At 42.8% G+C, this 14,064-nt stretch overlaps 1 protein-coding gene across 1 annotated transcript in view; it reads right to left on the reverse strand.

Annotated features, from left to right (window-relative positions):
• LOC134610519 (serine/threonine-protein kinase N2-like) overlaps positions 1–6,841 on the reverse strand; it is a 34,580-nt gene extending 27,739 nt beyond the window's left edge. Inside the window, exons 1-2 of the mRNA XM_063453486.1 lie at positions 6,776–6,841; positions 4,400–4,454 (exon numbers count right to left, since the gene is read on the reverse strand). Of these exons, the coding sequence (XP_063309556.1) occupies positions 4,400–4,454; positions 6,776–6,781 (61 nt within the window). The 5' untranslated portion in view covers positions 6,782–6,841. The remainder of the gene's footprint in view (positions 1–4,399; positions 4,455–6,775) is intronic.
• Positions 6,842–14,064: the final 7,223 nt, after the last annotated feature.

Here is a 14,064-nt window from a genome sequence, read left to right on the forward strand (position 1 = left end):
GAAAATATATAAATTCTTCTTAGGAAAAAATGTTTACAGATGTCCCAAGTTCTTGAGTGTTGAAGGGGTTAATTTCTATAGTTGAGATAAACTTCAATGGTTTAAAACATAGTAATATGCAGCATCAGGGTGATACCATCCGTCCAAATAGTTTCCTCACCTAGTAATATGCAGCATCAGGATGGTACCTCCGATCACTCTATGCCGTTAGCACTTCGACGCGTTTCGCCCCGTTATTCCGGGCTTTCTCAAGGCACTTAGTTTTTCATAAATGTTTTTTTTGTTGCAATTTATATTATATAAATATATAACACATGTGTGCATGTGTATATATATATATATCTCAAAGTACACTTTTAATGAAATCATATTTATGCATTATATATGTATAATATATTATAAAATGTTTAAATTATTTTATAATATATTATACATATATATGTATAACATTGTGACGAACCACCTGGCATCCCGACTGGGTACCTCCGTCAATCGCTGCTTCTTAGTTCTTGCGAGTACGATAAGCACTGCACTGGAACACCATAACCACCGTAAATCCCACAAACTGCCGCAGCTTGGTTGGGGTCTCGCCGTCCTCCATCCACTCTGGACCCAAGACCAGGATCCAGCTTCCAGTGGGTAGACCTCTCCTAGTCCAGAGAGCGTAGCAGGAACAGCTCTTTTAAGAGCTAATGATTATACTCAGGGGAGTATTGTGATATAGCAATCACCAGAGTGAATGTAGTTCTCCAATCCCCCAAACATGAGCCAAGACTTCATGAAGGGGTAAACAAATTACAATTGAATGGGAGCCACACTTGGCCTTTTATGACAATCCCCATGCAAGGGGTACGCCCACATGGACCTTGATGGGGACTCCAACACAGAGACACAGACCAATAAGAACAGTGATTAAATGCCACTTCCATAACAAATATTCAATCCCTCCTCCCTGTTTGGGAGATAATTGGATCAGTAACTGTACTAATTCTAATCCAATTATCTCCAAGCACAGAAAAACCACACTTTTTTAAAACACCCCAAAAGTACCCTAAAAATACATAAAACCCCACAAATGTTACATCTCCTGGTAGCCCCGATCTCAGTGACCAATATATCCAAAATCACCCAGATCAGTTCAGGGGTTCAGAAATGTTATCCAAGTCATAGATTTTACCAACCGCAGGCATGGCCCCATGGCCAAAAATAGCTCCATAGAATCGCGGCTAAGTGCCGCTGGTGGACCGACCGGGAACCGTGAGGTTTTCAAGCCAAAAATAGTTCCACGACATTTGCGGCTAAGTCCCCCTGAAGTCTATTTGCGGTTTTGGTCCAAGCAACCAAGATGGCCGCCACCTCGTGGTGGTCCATAGGAATTGCGGCTAACCAGACAAACACTTAGACCACTGCGGTGGAAATTGCAACAATGTATCTGTAACAGAGCTCCTAGTACTCCAATCGAGTACCTCCGGTGATGGATGCTCCTAGTGCTTCCCGAGGGCTCCTAGCACTTCTCCAGACACCATAAGCACTGCAGACCAAACCCCTCTTCCTGCAGAGAGCGAAGCTGGAACAAACTCTTAAAAGAGCTTAGTGATTATAGCTATGGGAGTATGTAGTGTATAGCAATCCCCCAGTGTAGATACAGCCGTATCCCCCAATCATGAGACAAGGCTCTATGTTGGGGGTCAAACAGGAACTGACAGAGCTGTGGTTTTATTGGCCTTATATACACATTTTATACATAAAGTAACAATCACAGGGTTTTGTGGAACATCCAATCAAACATGTAATATACAGTAAAACACTCCCATTCATTCCCACAAAATCCACCCCTCTGCCTGTAATATAATTACTGTACACAATGGGTTAATGTAATTATCACAGGCAGGAAAAATATACTTTTTATACATGTACTGTAACCTTAAAACTATACATTCAATCTCCACAAAATATTATTAGTCAGCACACTTTAAATATAAACATATCCAAAATTCAGGCCATTCCTTCCAGGGGTTAAAAAGTTAGCTGGAAGTCCTTTGTGACCGACCACAAGCACATTTTCATGCCCAAAAGAGTTCCATAGATTTGGGCTGTACGTGTGTTCAAATCGCCGAACAGGACTTAGTCTCCAGCTGCAGTGTTGAAGTGGAGGAGAAGGTACGGGTCAGCTGTGTTCGTGCAATTGGGTAGCCGAAAACAGTTCCATAGATTTGGCTGCACACACCGCTGACCGCGTGCGAATGAATAAAGATGGCCGTCGCCACATGTTCGTTTGTACGAACGGCGGCCACCCAGCGGTCGGCAATTTACCTACAGCAGCCTCCCAGCCTGGGAGGTAAATTAGCCGCACGCTTCCACTTCTAGGTGGTCCGCCTATACAATGCTTGGTTCAGTAAGCTCCATTTACTGAGCCAAGTGGGAAAAAAACATGCATACAGGATTTTAACAGTCTGGGGACACTGGGGACACCGTCTTAAAGGGGCATTGTCCCAAACAAGTCTGGGGACACCGTCTTAAAGGGGCATTGTCCCAAACAAGTCTAGGGACACTGAGGACACCGTCTTAAAGGGGCATTGTCCCAAAAAGTCTGAATATGTCCCCAGATGGTTCTTAAAGGGCCATGCACACCTGGGACCATAGTCCAGAGGCAGCAGGTGAGCAACCAGGCTTCTCCAGTGCCCAGTGATGAGGTTAGTTTTACCACAGTATCAATTAAGCTTAACAAGCTCCAGGGTCGTCTCTGTTCGTGCGGCTGTTCGGTGCAACGAACCATAAAGTCCCAATTGAACGAACATAGCTTGTTATAAGTCCAAGAGGCACAATTGGTGTTTACCAATAAGGTTGAACACAGGTGCCATAGTCACAGGGTAGGAGGCTGGCAAACAGGCCCCTCCAAAAGTTAGTGGTGAAGTTTCTTTTGTCACAAACATATATATATATATATATATATATATATATATATATATATTATTTTACTTTTTAGCAGCCTGGGGGACTGCCTGAGAGATCAGACAGTCCCACTGCTGGCAGCTCCAAGAGACCTACTGTGGCGATTTGATCATGGTGATCACATGGCCCTGGAGGGCCGGGGTGGCCAGAGCAGCTGCAGGGAGACCCCAACAGTCCCTACCGACCGTGATCACCGCGGATCACCTGTCCAGGTAAGTCCAGTGCTCCTATTTTCCGCAAATATACTTGGCACATTTGCGTTCCTTAATGACCGTTTTTTGTCGGATGTACTCCGCAAGTCCACGGTCGTTAAGGAGATATACATAGAATGAAAATTTATATTTTATATAATACACAAGAGTATTTTGATATAAATATATATATTAATATCAAACTACAGTTAGAATAACATATATATATAATTTTTTATTGTTTTTTTATTATTTTGTAATTATTATTTAATTTTATAATATATATATGTATATATATATATAAATACACACAAAATATAAAGTTAATATATATGTTACATACATACGTGTGTTATTTTACTCTGAGTATTTTTATATTAATATATGTATATATTACTTTTAAAAAAATACACTTAGTATGACGTTATATATAAGATTTTTACTTTTTCACCAGCAGGGGGATGGCCTGTCAGTTCAGGCAACACTGTGGACACCTATTGCAGCCATGTGACCGCTCTTTTAAAACAAACACATGGCCCCGGGGGTCCTACAGAGCAGAGGGGGGACTGTCTGGGCTTAGCCCAGACAGTCCCCCTTAGAAGATGACTGATCACTGGCGGGAAAACGGTGGTGATTGGTAAGTAAATGGGGAGGGAGGGAGAGTAGAGGGTTAATTTTTAATTATTTTTTTTTAATAATAATTATTTTATTTTTTTTACTATTACTGAGTGCCTCGACCCCTCGAGGCACTCAGCACAGGCAGAGGATCGGAAGCCTGCCTGAAGGCTTCTGATGCTCTGCTCCCCACTGCCGGGCGCCACGTGTGGCAACCTGGAAGTGATCACTCCGGGGGGAAAAATCACTTAGGTGCCCGGCAGAGTAGGGGGTATTCCACGATGCCTCAATTGTGGAATACCCTTAGAGTGGGTGGAAGCCATTGCTTCCAGCGCTCATTTTTGCCGCGGACGTACATGGAACGCCAGCGGTCGTTTACAACAGTTTTTTGGCTGACGTACCCGGTTTGTCCGCGGTCACTAAAGGGTTAAACAGTATTTACAAATAATGTAAGAAATAACGTATGAATCATAGCTGCATTCCCACTGTATCTTACTTTTTCCTGTTTTTTCAAGTGTGGAGTGGTTGTTTAATAAAAATATGGCAATCTGGTAACTTTAATGGGCTATGTGATATGGATGTGACATATGGTTACACATTTACATATATACATAACACACACACAAAGTGTTTTAATGTACCTGGATGTTCCCCTGCTCCTTGCTCGATAACATCGATAACTTGCGTTCCGCTGACCTGAAAAGGCAGAAATAAAAAGATCTACTGAGGCTCTTCTTATCTATTCCAAATATTACAGTAAACTTAGCTCTGGCTCATCGTGGTGATTGGACTGTAATAAGGAGTAACGAGGGAATGTTGATGACTGCACCCAATAACAATGTATGTTATTCACAGAGCAGACAAATGGGAATAAAATTGCAACGTGCACTTTCCAATCTCCTCGACCTTGTGTCTCTGGACCTCTGATCCACCAGACAGCTCAGAATAGGGAGTAGGAGAGAAGCCATGCTAAGGCCAGTATTTTTCCTCCTTTTCATGTTTCTTAAAGTTATGGTCATTGGGTATTGCCACATTCACCACCATTGCAATCTACCGTTCCTTGTCAATCACCACAATGTCAGGTTGGTCTGCCAGTACTTGCTTGTCTGTTTTGATATGAAAATCCCATAGGACTTTAGTTTTGTCATTCTCATCTACCTTTGTGGTATATCCCATCTGGACATTGGAAGGTCCAGCCCATATTCAGTGCAGGTATTTCAATACACAATCTCAGTAACTTGGTTGTGTCTGTCAGTGTGTGCTGTCCCTGCTAACATCTTGTACCCGGTTACTATGTGCTGGATTGTCTGGGAGGACTCTGTCAGGTGTGGTAGACCCCACTTCTATTGATCTGGTGCTGAGTGCCTGTTCCTGTGCTGCTAGGATTACTGTCTCAGTGCTGTATCTCAATCCTGATATCTATTTATTATATGCTGATATACATGTGTGTAATAATTGAATCAGGAGCATCTTAATTACAATACACTATAATACTTCCAGGTGAGATACAAGAATTTAAATAATAAGGAGCAAGGAGTTCATACCACGAAAACCGATACAGTAACCATATGCCGTCACTGTGCTTGGGACAGTAAATACTGAGCCATGAAAGGGTTAAATATTGAGGAAAGAATAAAATGATAGATCTGTGTGTAACCCCCCAGTGTTCCCCATTAATAATCATATAAAGGGTCCCATCTTTATTCTCTTTATACCCCATCTTAGACTACACTGGGGATTTAACATGATAAAACTCTCAGATAATAATATGTAGAACTGGAACCTTATACAGAAAATCAAGTCTTTTACTTACATCACAGCGTGCACATGAAAAACACGATAAAATAGTTCTACTATCTCCCATCTTTAGCTACGTTATCACCACAGCAGCTAAGCAGTGTCTACTGTCTAAGCAGTGTCTACTGACTGAACTGTGCTCAGCAAGGATGATGTCACGGTGATGTCACAGGGAACAATCACACTATCTATAGCTATCTCTGCCTTGCAATGTCTACTGACTGAACTGTGCTCAGCAAGGATGATGTCACGGTGATGTCACAGGGAACAATCACACTATCTATAGCTATCTCTGCCTTTCTATACTCAGTAAAGATAGGAGGAAAATGTCCTAAATACTTAAAATATAAATAAATTGTATCCCCCAGTGGAAAGTTAAGTTTAAACATATATAGACACATTTTATAAATGACATTATAATATATATTTACCAAACACTATTGTACCCCCATGTAAAAAAACACAGCTTAGTGGATAGGGCCCATGACAGGGCTAGGAGGCAGGTCTAGGTGGAGTTAGGTTGTGATAGGTGGTAAATTGGCAGGGGCTGGGCTTGTATAACTAGGGGCTGCAATTTTATACATGTCACTATAAATTTCACTTATCTGACTGAGTTTGACCCTCCTCCCTGGGGTTTGGCGTCAGTAATTCCCTGTTTTATCACAGCGGCAAGGTTAGTAAGAGTAATATTAGGGGGTAAAAGGTTTTAGTTGTAAAAGGACGGGATAGTTTTAAGGCATCTGGTCAGGGAGATAGTTTATACTGTTGGTATTATGTTTGGTTGGTTTAGAGCTGGTCGGTGGGCAGCTCAGAACCTGGTGGGTCTTCTTTTGAGGACTCACCGGGTGAACGTGCTCCTAAGTTCATTAGATGCATAGCCAACTATGATCAGGGCTGGACAAAAGTGAAGGGAGTCCTGGAGAGATTATGGCCCCTCCTAACTCAGGATCCACATCTGTTAGACACCTTCTCTCTTAGCACCTCTCTAACTGCCAGAAGGGGGAAGAACCTCAAGAACCTCTTGGTGCTACTTCTCACAAAATAAAAAGATCTCTAGTACATGGATTTCTGTGACGGGCACTTACCAATGTGGCTGTTGTGTTGCCTGTAAGTTCATCTCCAGGGATTCCAAAACGATCCTTAAATCTAACAGTATGGATGTACTCCAGATCAAGCAGTTTTTTTAACTGCAATATAGCAGGGCTAATTTACCTACTCACCTGCATGTGTGGGATGCGCTTTGTAGGTAAAAGTTTTGCCCTTTCAAAAAGAGCAGAGTGGCGCACATCCACTGTGTGACTTCACAGAAGGACATCCCGTGGCACGTCACATTAGAGTGTACCACAGTAATTACATCAAGTTCTCGGGTATTGAAAGGATCATTCTAGGACAAAGAGGGGGAGACTTGAATCACCTCCTTAAAATATGTGAGAGCTACTGGATCTACAGAGTCGGCACCCTGTCCCCAAATGGTTTTACCTTCACACCCATTATGGACCAATGATGACACATTCAAACAATTTAGTTTTTTTTGTAATTCAACTTTGTTGCTTTTTCACTGTTATTTCAGAAGTAGAGACGAACTGGATACGTGAATGAAAGACCTACTGAGCCTTTAAGTTGCCATTTGATCTTCTGGTCATAAATTAACACAAAGTATAGCTGGCTCGCAGAACTTTTCTAATTTGGCTATTTGTGTCTTAAATTTGACATCTACTGTCACAATAATAACCATTACAACACCCTGAGTCGCATGACAGGCTCATCGTCGCCATATGGGCAGGTGGAAATAACCCCCCCATCAAATGTAACCCAATAAGACATGTACACTAGGTATCTGGGTCAAAACATACACAGCTTTTATTAATAACAATAATAATACTTATAAATAACACAAGATTAAATAAAGTCATTGCACCCCGATCCCCACATACAGCATAAGGTAGCCCACAAAGTCCTGAAAGGCAATGGACCATATCTGTAAAATAAATAAACATTAGCATATAACGAACAATGCCATCATTATTCGTACATAAGTAAAGTGCCAAATACTTCAATAACCATGGTAGTGGTATACCCGGATACCCCTACACCCACCAGGTTCTGAGCCACTGACGAGTTTGAAACCTAGCAAAACTTACCATGAACCATATTAACATTGCTTCTTAACCTGGAATAACTACCTTGTACTTTTATGGCTAGCAAAAGAGAGCCTTATTTAACACTAACTTTTCTCTCCCTAAGCTACCACAAGCTCAGACCTTGACCAATTAAGCCATCTGAGCTCCGCCACCCTGAAGAAACAAAGTCTTACCGAGACTGTACAGTTGTATCCAACTTACTGACCAAGCCCCCCGTCTGCGTAGGCCGCTTGTCTGCAACCAGATAGTCTTCAGTTCCAGGATGCCGCACGTCCGCCAGCTGCATGCCAACTGGGGATGCCACCCGATGCCGGTAATGCATGGAAGAAGATCTGCTCAGTGACTTGAAAACAGAGGGAGAAGTCCAGGGCAGGGTTATTGTTTGTCATTTACCCCCCGTCGTGACCCCAGGAGTGCCTGCATGGTACCAAAGCATCACGCTTACCCTCACGATAGCCACGTGGACAGGACACCCCGTCCGACTCCTGCCACCCGACCTGAACTCAACCAAAAGTAGCCCCCCCACTGGAACTGCCTGCCTTGGACGGCAGCTCGGAACAAGACACCTGAAGGGGCTTGCCACGACCAACACCTCGACCCAACTCTCCTAACCTCTGGCGACATCCCACCCCTGTTCCTGGACCTTAGTGGGTGACGGACACACCGAGATCTGTGCAATCCTCCATGCAACCTGCACCTTCTGGGCCTTGCGCTAGCCTCAGGGGAAGGCCCACCACCCGCCGAGGTACAACCCTTGCGGTCTACTTGTTGATCCCCGACCCTGCCGCCGTGGGCTGCATCCCGCCACAACAGACAGCAGCAAAAATACACAAAAATACATAATTCCCATTACACTGAACAGAACCCCCACATCCCCAGATAGCTTGGATCTGAGCGCTCAATATATCCGAACAGCGCTCAGATCCCACAAAAGAATAAAATTGCCATGGGGTTAAAGTTTAGCACGGGCTGATGAGAGGTTGAGGAGGGACACTGGGGACACAGTTTTAAAGGGGCATTGCCACAAAAGGTCTTAACATGCCCATATACTGTTTTTAAAGAGCCATACACCCCAGGGCCATAATCATGGGGAAGGAGGCTGGAAATCAGGCTTCTCCATAAGCCAGGGGAACAGGGTAGTTTGTCACATGAAAAACCAGTGACAAAAGGCCTTTTACACAGGACACTATAGTCAGCAGAACAACTACAGCTTAATGCAGTTGTTCTGGTGAATAGAATCATTATATGCAGGCATTTTTATGCAAACGCTGTTTGTTCAGAGAAAAGGCAGTGTTTACATTGCCCTTAGGGACACCTCCAAGTGGCCACTCCTCAGATGGTCACTGGAGGGGCTTCCTGGCTCAGGGCTGCACAGTAAGCAGCACTGCCGTTCAGCATGTAGACACTGAATTTTCCTCATAGAGATGCATTGATTCAATGTAAAGCACTACGGAATCTGATGGCGCTATATCAATCAAATAATAATAATTCAATGCATCTCTATGAGGAGGTGATGATTGGCCAAAATGGTGTTTGGCCCCGCCCCCTTGCTGATTTTAGGCAATCCAATGCTTTCCCAATGGGAAAGCATTGGATTGGCTCAAAATCGGCAATTCTGATGATGTCACTGTTACGGTTGCCTCCAGGCTTGCTGGAAGTTGGACCGTAGAAAGGATACTCCTAGCGCTCACCAAAGGACCATCAGCACCGTAGACACCATAATTACTGTGTAGACACCATAAGTACTGCAGACTCCACAAACTGACGCTGCTGGGCTAGGATCTCGCCGTCTGCTATCCACCCTGGACCTATGACCAGGCTCCAGGTTCCAGTAGGTGAACCTCTTCCTTCTGTAGAGTGAAGCAGGATCAGGAACAGGAGCTCTCAGTAGCTAAGGGAGTATGAAGCGCATGGCAATCCCTGTAGTGATTATAGTTGTCCCCTAGTTTTTATACATACACTGTAACTTTAAAAATATACGTCCAATCTTCATAAAAATTATTTGAACTCAGCACACTTTAAACATGAACACTCTCAAAAATCAGCCAGATCCCTCCAGTGGATCAAAAGTTAGACGGAAGTCATTTATGACCGACCGCAAGCACATTTTCCTGCCCAAAACAGTTCCATAGATTTGGGCTGTGCGGTCGGTCTATTTCAGGCTGAAAAAATGACATGCGTTCGAATTGCCGAACGGGACTTAGTCTCTGCAGCTGAAAGTTCAGGGTAGGAGAAGGTAAGGGTCAGCGGTGTTCGGTGAAATGTGTAGCCGATTTTAGTTCCATGAATTTGGCTACACACACCGCTGACCTCGTTCGAAGAACCAAGATGGCTGCCGCCACGTGTTCGTTTGCACGAACTGCGGCCACCCAGTGCTCGGCAATTAACCTGCAGTAACCTCACAGCCTGGGAGGTAAATTGCCTGCACACTTTAACTTCTGGGTGGTCCGCCTGTGTGGTACTTGGTTCAGTAAGCCCCATTTACTGAACCAAGTGGGAGAAAGCCAGGGGCAAGTTATTTTACAGGTCTGGGGACATAGTCTTAAAGGGGCATTGTTCACCAAAGTCACAATATGTCCCCAGGTGGTTCTTAAAGGGCCATACACACCCAGTAAAAGTACATACGTTTTCAGGGGAACAATCTCCCAGGGCCCATAGTCATGAGGAAGGAGGCTGGCAAATAGGCTTCTCCACAACCCAGGGAAGCAGGGCAATTTGTCATTTAAAGGGACAGTTACAAATGGCAGTTTGTAACACCAGACTAATGCTCTTCCTCCACACAGATCTTATGATTGTTTCATTTATCTGTTGCCCGGGGCTATGCCTCCTAAAGGAGCGATGCATGCCCTATCCCTTACAAGAAAGTAAAATCATGGATAAGTACATCAAGGAATCTTTAGGTAAAGGCCATATACGTAAATCATCCACGTCTGCTGGTGCAGGGTTCTTTTTTGTAGCTAAGAAAGATGGAGAATTATGACCTTGCATAGACTACAGGGCATTAAACAAGATTACTATCAAAAATGCCTATCCCATTCCCCTTATATCCCAATTATTTGATAGACTCCAGGGTGCTAAGATCTTCACTAAGCTTAGGAGTGCGTACAATTTGGTGAGAATAAGGGAGGATCATGAATGAAAGACGGCGTTTAACACTAGGAGTGGGCACTAAGAATATCTTTTTATGCCCTTTGGGTTATGTAATGCTCCGGCCGTATTTCAAGACTTCATTAATGATGTACTCAGAGACTATATTTACTCTTTTGTGCTTGTATACCTGGATGAAATCCTTATTTATCCCCCTGACACTTAAACTCATGATGATCATGTCAAACAAGTTTTACAAACTTTGCTTAAATATGGTCTTTATTGTAAACTTGAGAAATGCGTATTTGATCAAAATGAGGTTCAGTTTTTGGGGTATAACATGTCTGCCTCTGGTTTCCAAATGGATCTTCACAAACTAGAGGCAGTTCAACAATGGCCATTACCCCAGAACTGTTAGCCATCATTCTAGCGCTTAGGGAATGGCAACTTCTTTTGGAGGGTTCCAAGGATCCCATTCTGATTATTACTGATCACAAGAACCTGGCATATATTGGGGATGCCAAATGACAGTCTTCTAGACAAACTAGATGGTCATTATTTTTGTCTCGCTTTAACTTTATTAACACCTACAGACCCGGTTCTTAGAATGTTAAAGCTTATGCGTTGTCTAGGCAAATTGACGTTCAATCGGATATGGAACAAGAGACATACCCTATTATTTCTCCTGAGTGTATTATTGCATCCACTGTCCTTTCTTTATCGTCCCCTTTGCTCCATGCTATCATGATGGCTCAACCCCAGGCACCTTGCAATAAGCATCAAGATAAATTGTTTATTCCATTGCCTGACGGAAAAAGCGTCCAGTCACCCACTTGTCCAGTCACATTGGACCCCCAAGGACTTTGACTGTGGACTCAGGGGGGTCCAACAGACTTGTTGTCATAGGTCTGGCCACAATCTGAATATTTCTATGGGGGAGGTGATATGTGATGGATGGCCTGATTTGTTTGGCCACAAGCCCGCAGCGCCATTTTTGTGACAGTTTTCCATGTATTTTGATATTGTTGTATTATACATAAAGCAGTGTGTGTGTCTGTATATGCAGCTGTTGGTCAACAAAAGGGGGGGAGTGGGAGGGGAAGCATCTCCATAAACTATAAAGTGTAGTTAGGTGTAAAATGTATACTGTGGGCTAATCAAGGTAAATGCTACACTGTGAGTTACCACCTGCTGTGGGAGCCAGCAAGTCTATCTACTACAGCGATGGGCGATGTTGATGTAACCAGAGATGGCTCTGAAGGGACAGAGGGTCCAACCAAGATAATCTTTTGTTGTCAAGATGTATTGGCAAAGGGGGAGATGGTAAGTAGTGTAAGGAATCACTTTGTTGTTTGGCAGTTCTTTTCCTGTGACCTGTTCTGTATTTCCATTGGTAAATGTTTTGTGTAATCTTTATTTTACTGTATGCTGTGATCTTTGTAAGCTTGATCTGGATACAATAGACTGTCAGAGTCTGAGTTCTAGGAGTTGCCAAAAAAGAAGCTGGTTGTCTCTTTCCTTGCTGTAACTATCCAAGATCTGCTAAAATGTGAATGCTGGTGGATAAAGGGATTCCAAGCCCAGGTCATAGCACTTAGTATAGTTGTGACAGATCCATATGTCTTAGAACAATATTGCTATCCCGTTTGATTCATGTTGATTTGTGTAATTGCCTGCCCGTACTTCCCTGTTCGTTTATTTTTTAATCTACTGAAGAAACTGCTGAACGGCCGGCCACCCAGAAGAGAAGTGTGCTGCTGGTTAACCTATTGACCTCAATTAGAACGTTGTGATTAACCGCAGACACCTCTTAATTGAAACCGTATGCAGGGTGGTCGTCGTTCGTATGCCGACCACGAGGCGGTGGCGATCTTAGATGCATGAATAAACCGTGGTGTTCGTCGACAATCTTATGGAACCCAAAACGGACACTTTTTCTTCCGAACACCACTGAAACTGCCGACCTCGCTTCTTTGTCATCTGGCATACGAACGCCGGTCCGTTCTGGACTTTTATTTCACAAATGGAATTAACCCAGATAGCCATCCCATGGAGCCATTTGTATACCGAAAGAACAGTGTGAAAGACTTTGGCTCCATGGTGATTGAACTATGTGTATTGGATCTGAGCGCCATTCGGTAATAATGTGCGCTCAGATCTAGGCTATCTGGGGATACGAAGAACAGCAGGAAGTTAACTGTTAATACTAAATAGCACACAGTACCTAAGGTTTACAAGTGTCCCTTATAAACACTCAAGAACAACTGTGACAAGAAAAAAGAAAAAAACAAAGGTACAAAATAATGTGAAGGATACAAAAAGTGATGTGAATCACCAAAAGTGATAATATGTAAATAAATATAATACCAGCTGAGGATATGTAGAGGTATAAAAACTCAAAATGGTATCTGCAAAAATATATATGAACAGCACATAGGGTAATATTGTTAGAGACCACTAAGCAGTATGTGTGGTAGAAAACTTACAAAAGTAAGATGAATTCAGGCATATCTCCCTCTGTATTTAGGGAACTGGATAATATGAAAAACCTCCAGCGATGAAATTCAATAGAGGATGATGGCAAATCTTCTAATATACTCCAAACAGAGAAGAGAAAATAGATAGTGCAGATTGTATAAAAATAACAAATTTATTTGTATATATTGCACTTACAGTGTATCAAAGTAAAAACAGCATGTCTCCACACTGGGTGGTATAGGTGAGCAGCAACTGGACCAATCAGGGTACAGGATACAAGAACAGGAACAGCAATAGCAGCACCAATCAAATTACAAACAAAAGTTCGGATTAAAAACGAAAATAAAACAATTCCAACGCGTTTCGTCCTTCTCTGGACTTCCTCAGGGATGTGTAGCTGTGGTAGGAGTGGGAGTCCTCTTAAATACCCGTCTGATGATTCTCCAAATGACCGCCGGTGTTGGCGTGCGTTCCACTGTGGAACGCATGTTACTTCCGCATGACGTCACTTCCGGTTTGCCGAATACATCGAAAAAATTATTATTTCTTTTGAAAATGATAGCTTGAATAGCAGCAATAATATTGCATAAAGGCATGGGACCAGTATAGGTTCTGTTTATCCAGCAAAAAGACTTTATAGATAACAAAGTTTATACAGTAACAGAATAGATTGGACATTTGAGCATGTTTAAGATGATATGTATCTATATATTCATTATTACATACACTGTGGTACTATCTGTAAATAAATTCATGTAAAAATTAGTGTAAAAAAATTTAGACATGGTAGAAAGATTATTATA

Source organism: Pelobates fuscus, chromosome 5 (genome assembly GCF_036172605.1).
Source record: "Pelobates fuscus isolate aPelFus1 chromosome 5, aPelFus1.pri, whole genome shotgun sequence".
Taxonomy (NCBI): Eukaryota; Metazoa; Chordata; class Amphibia; order Anura; family Pelobatidae; genus Pelobates; species Pelobates fuscus.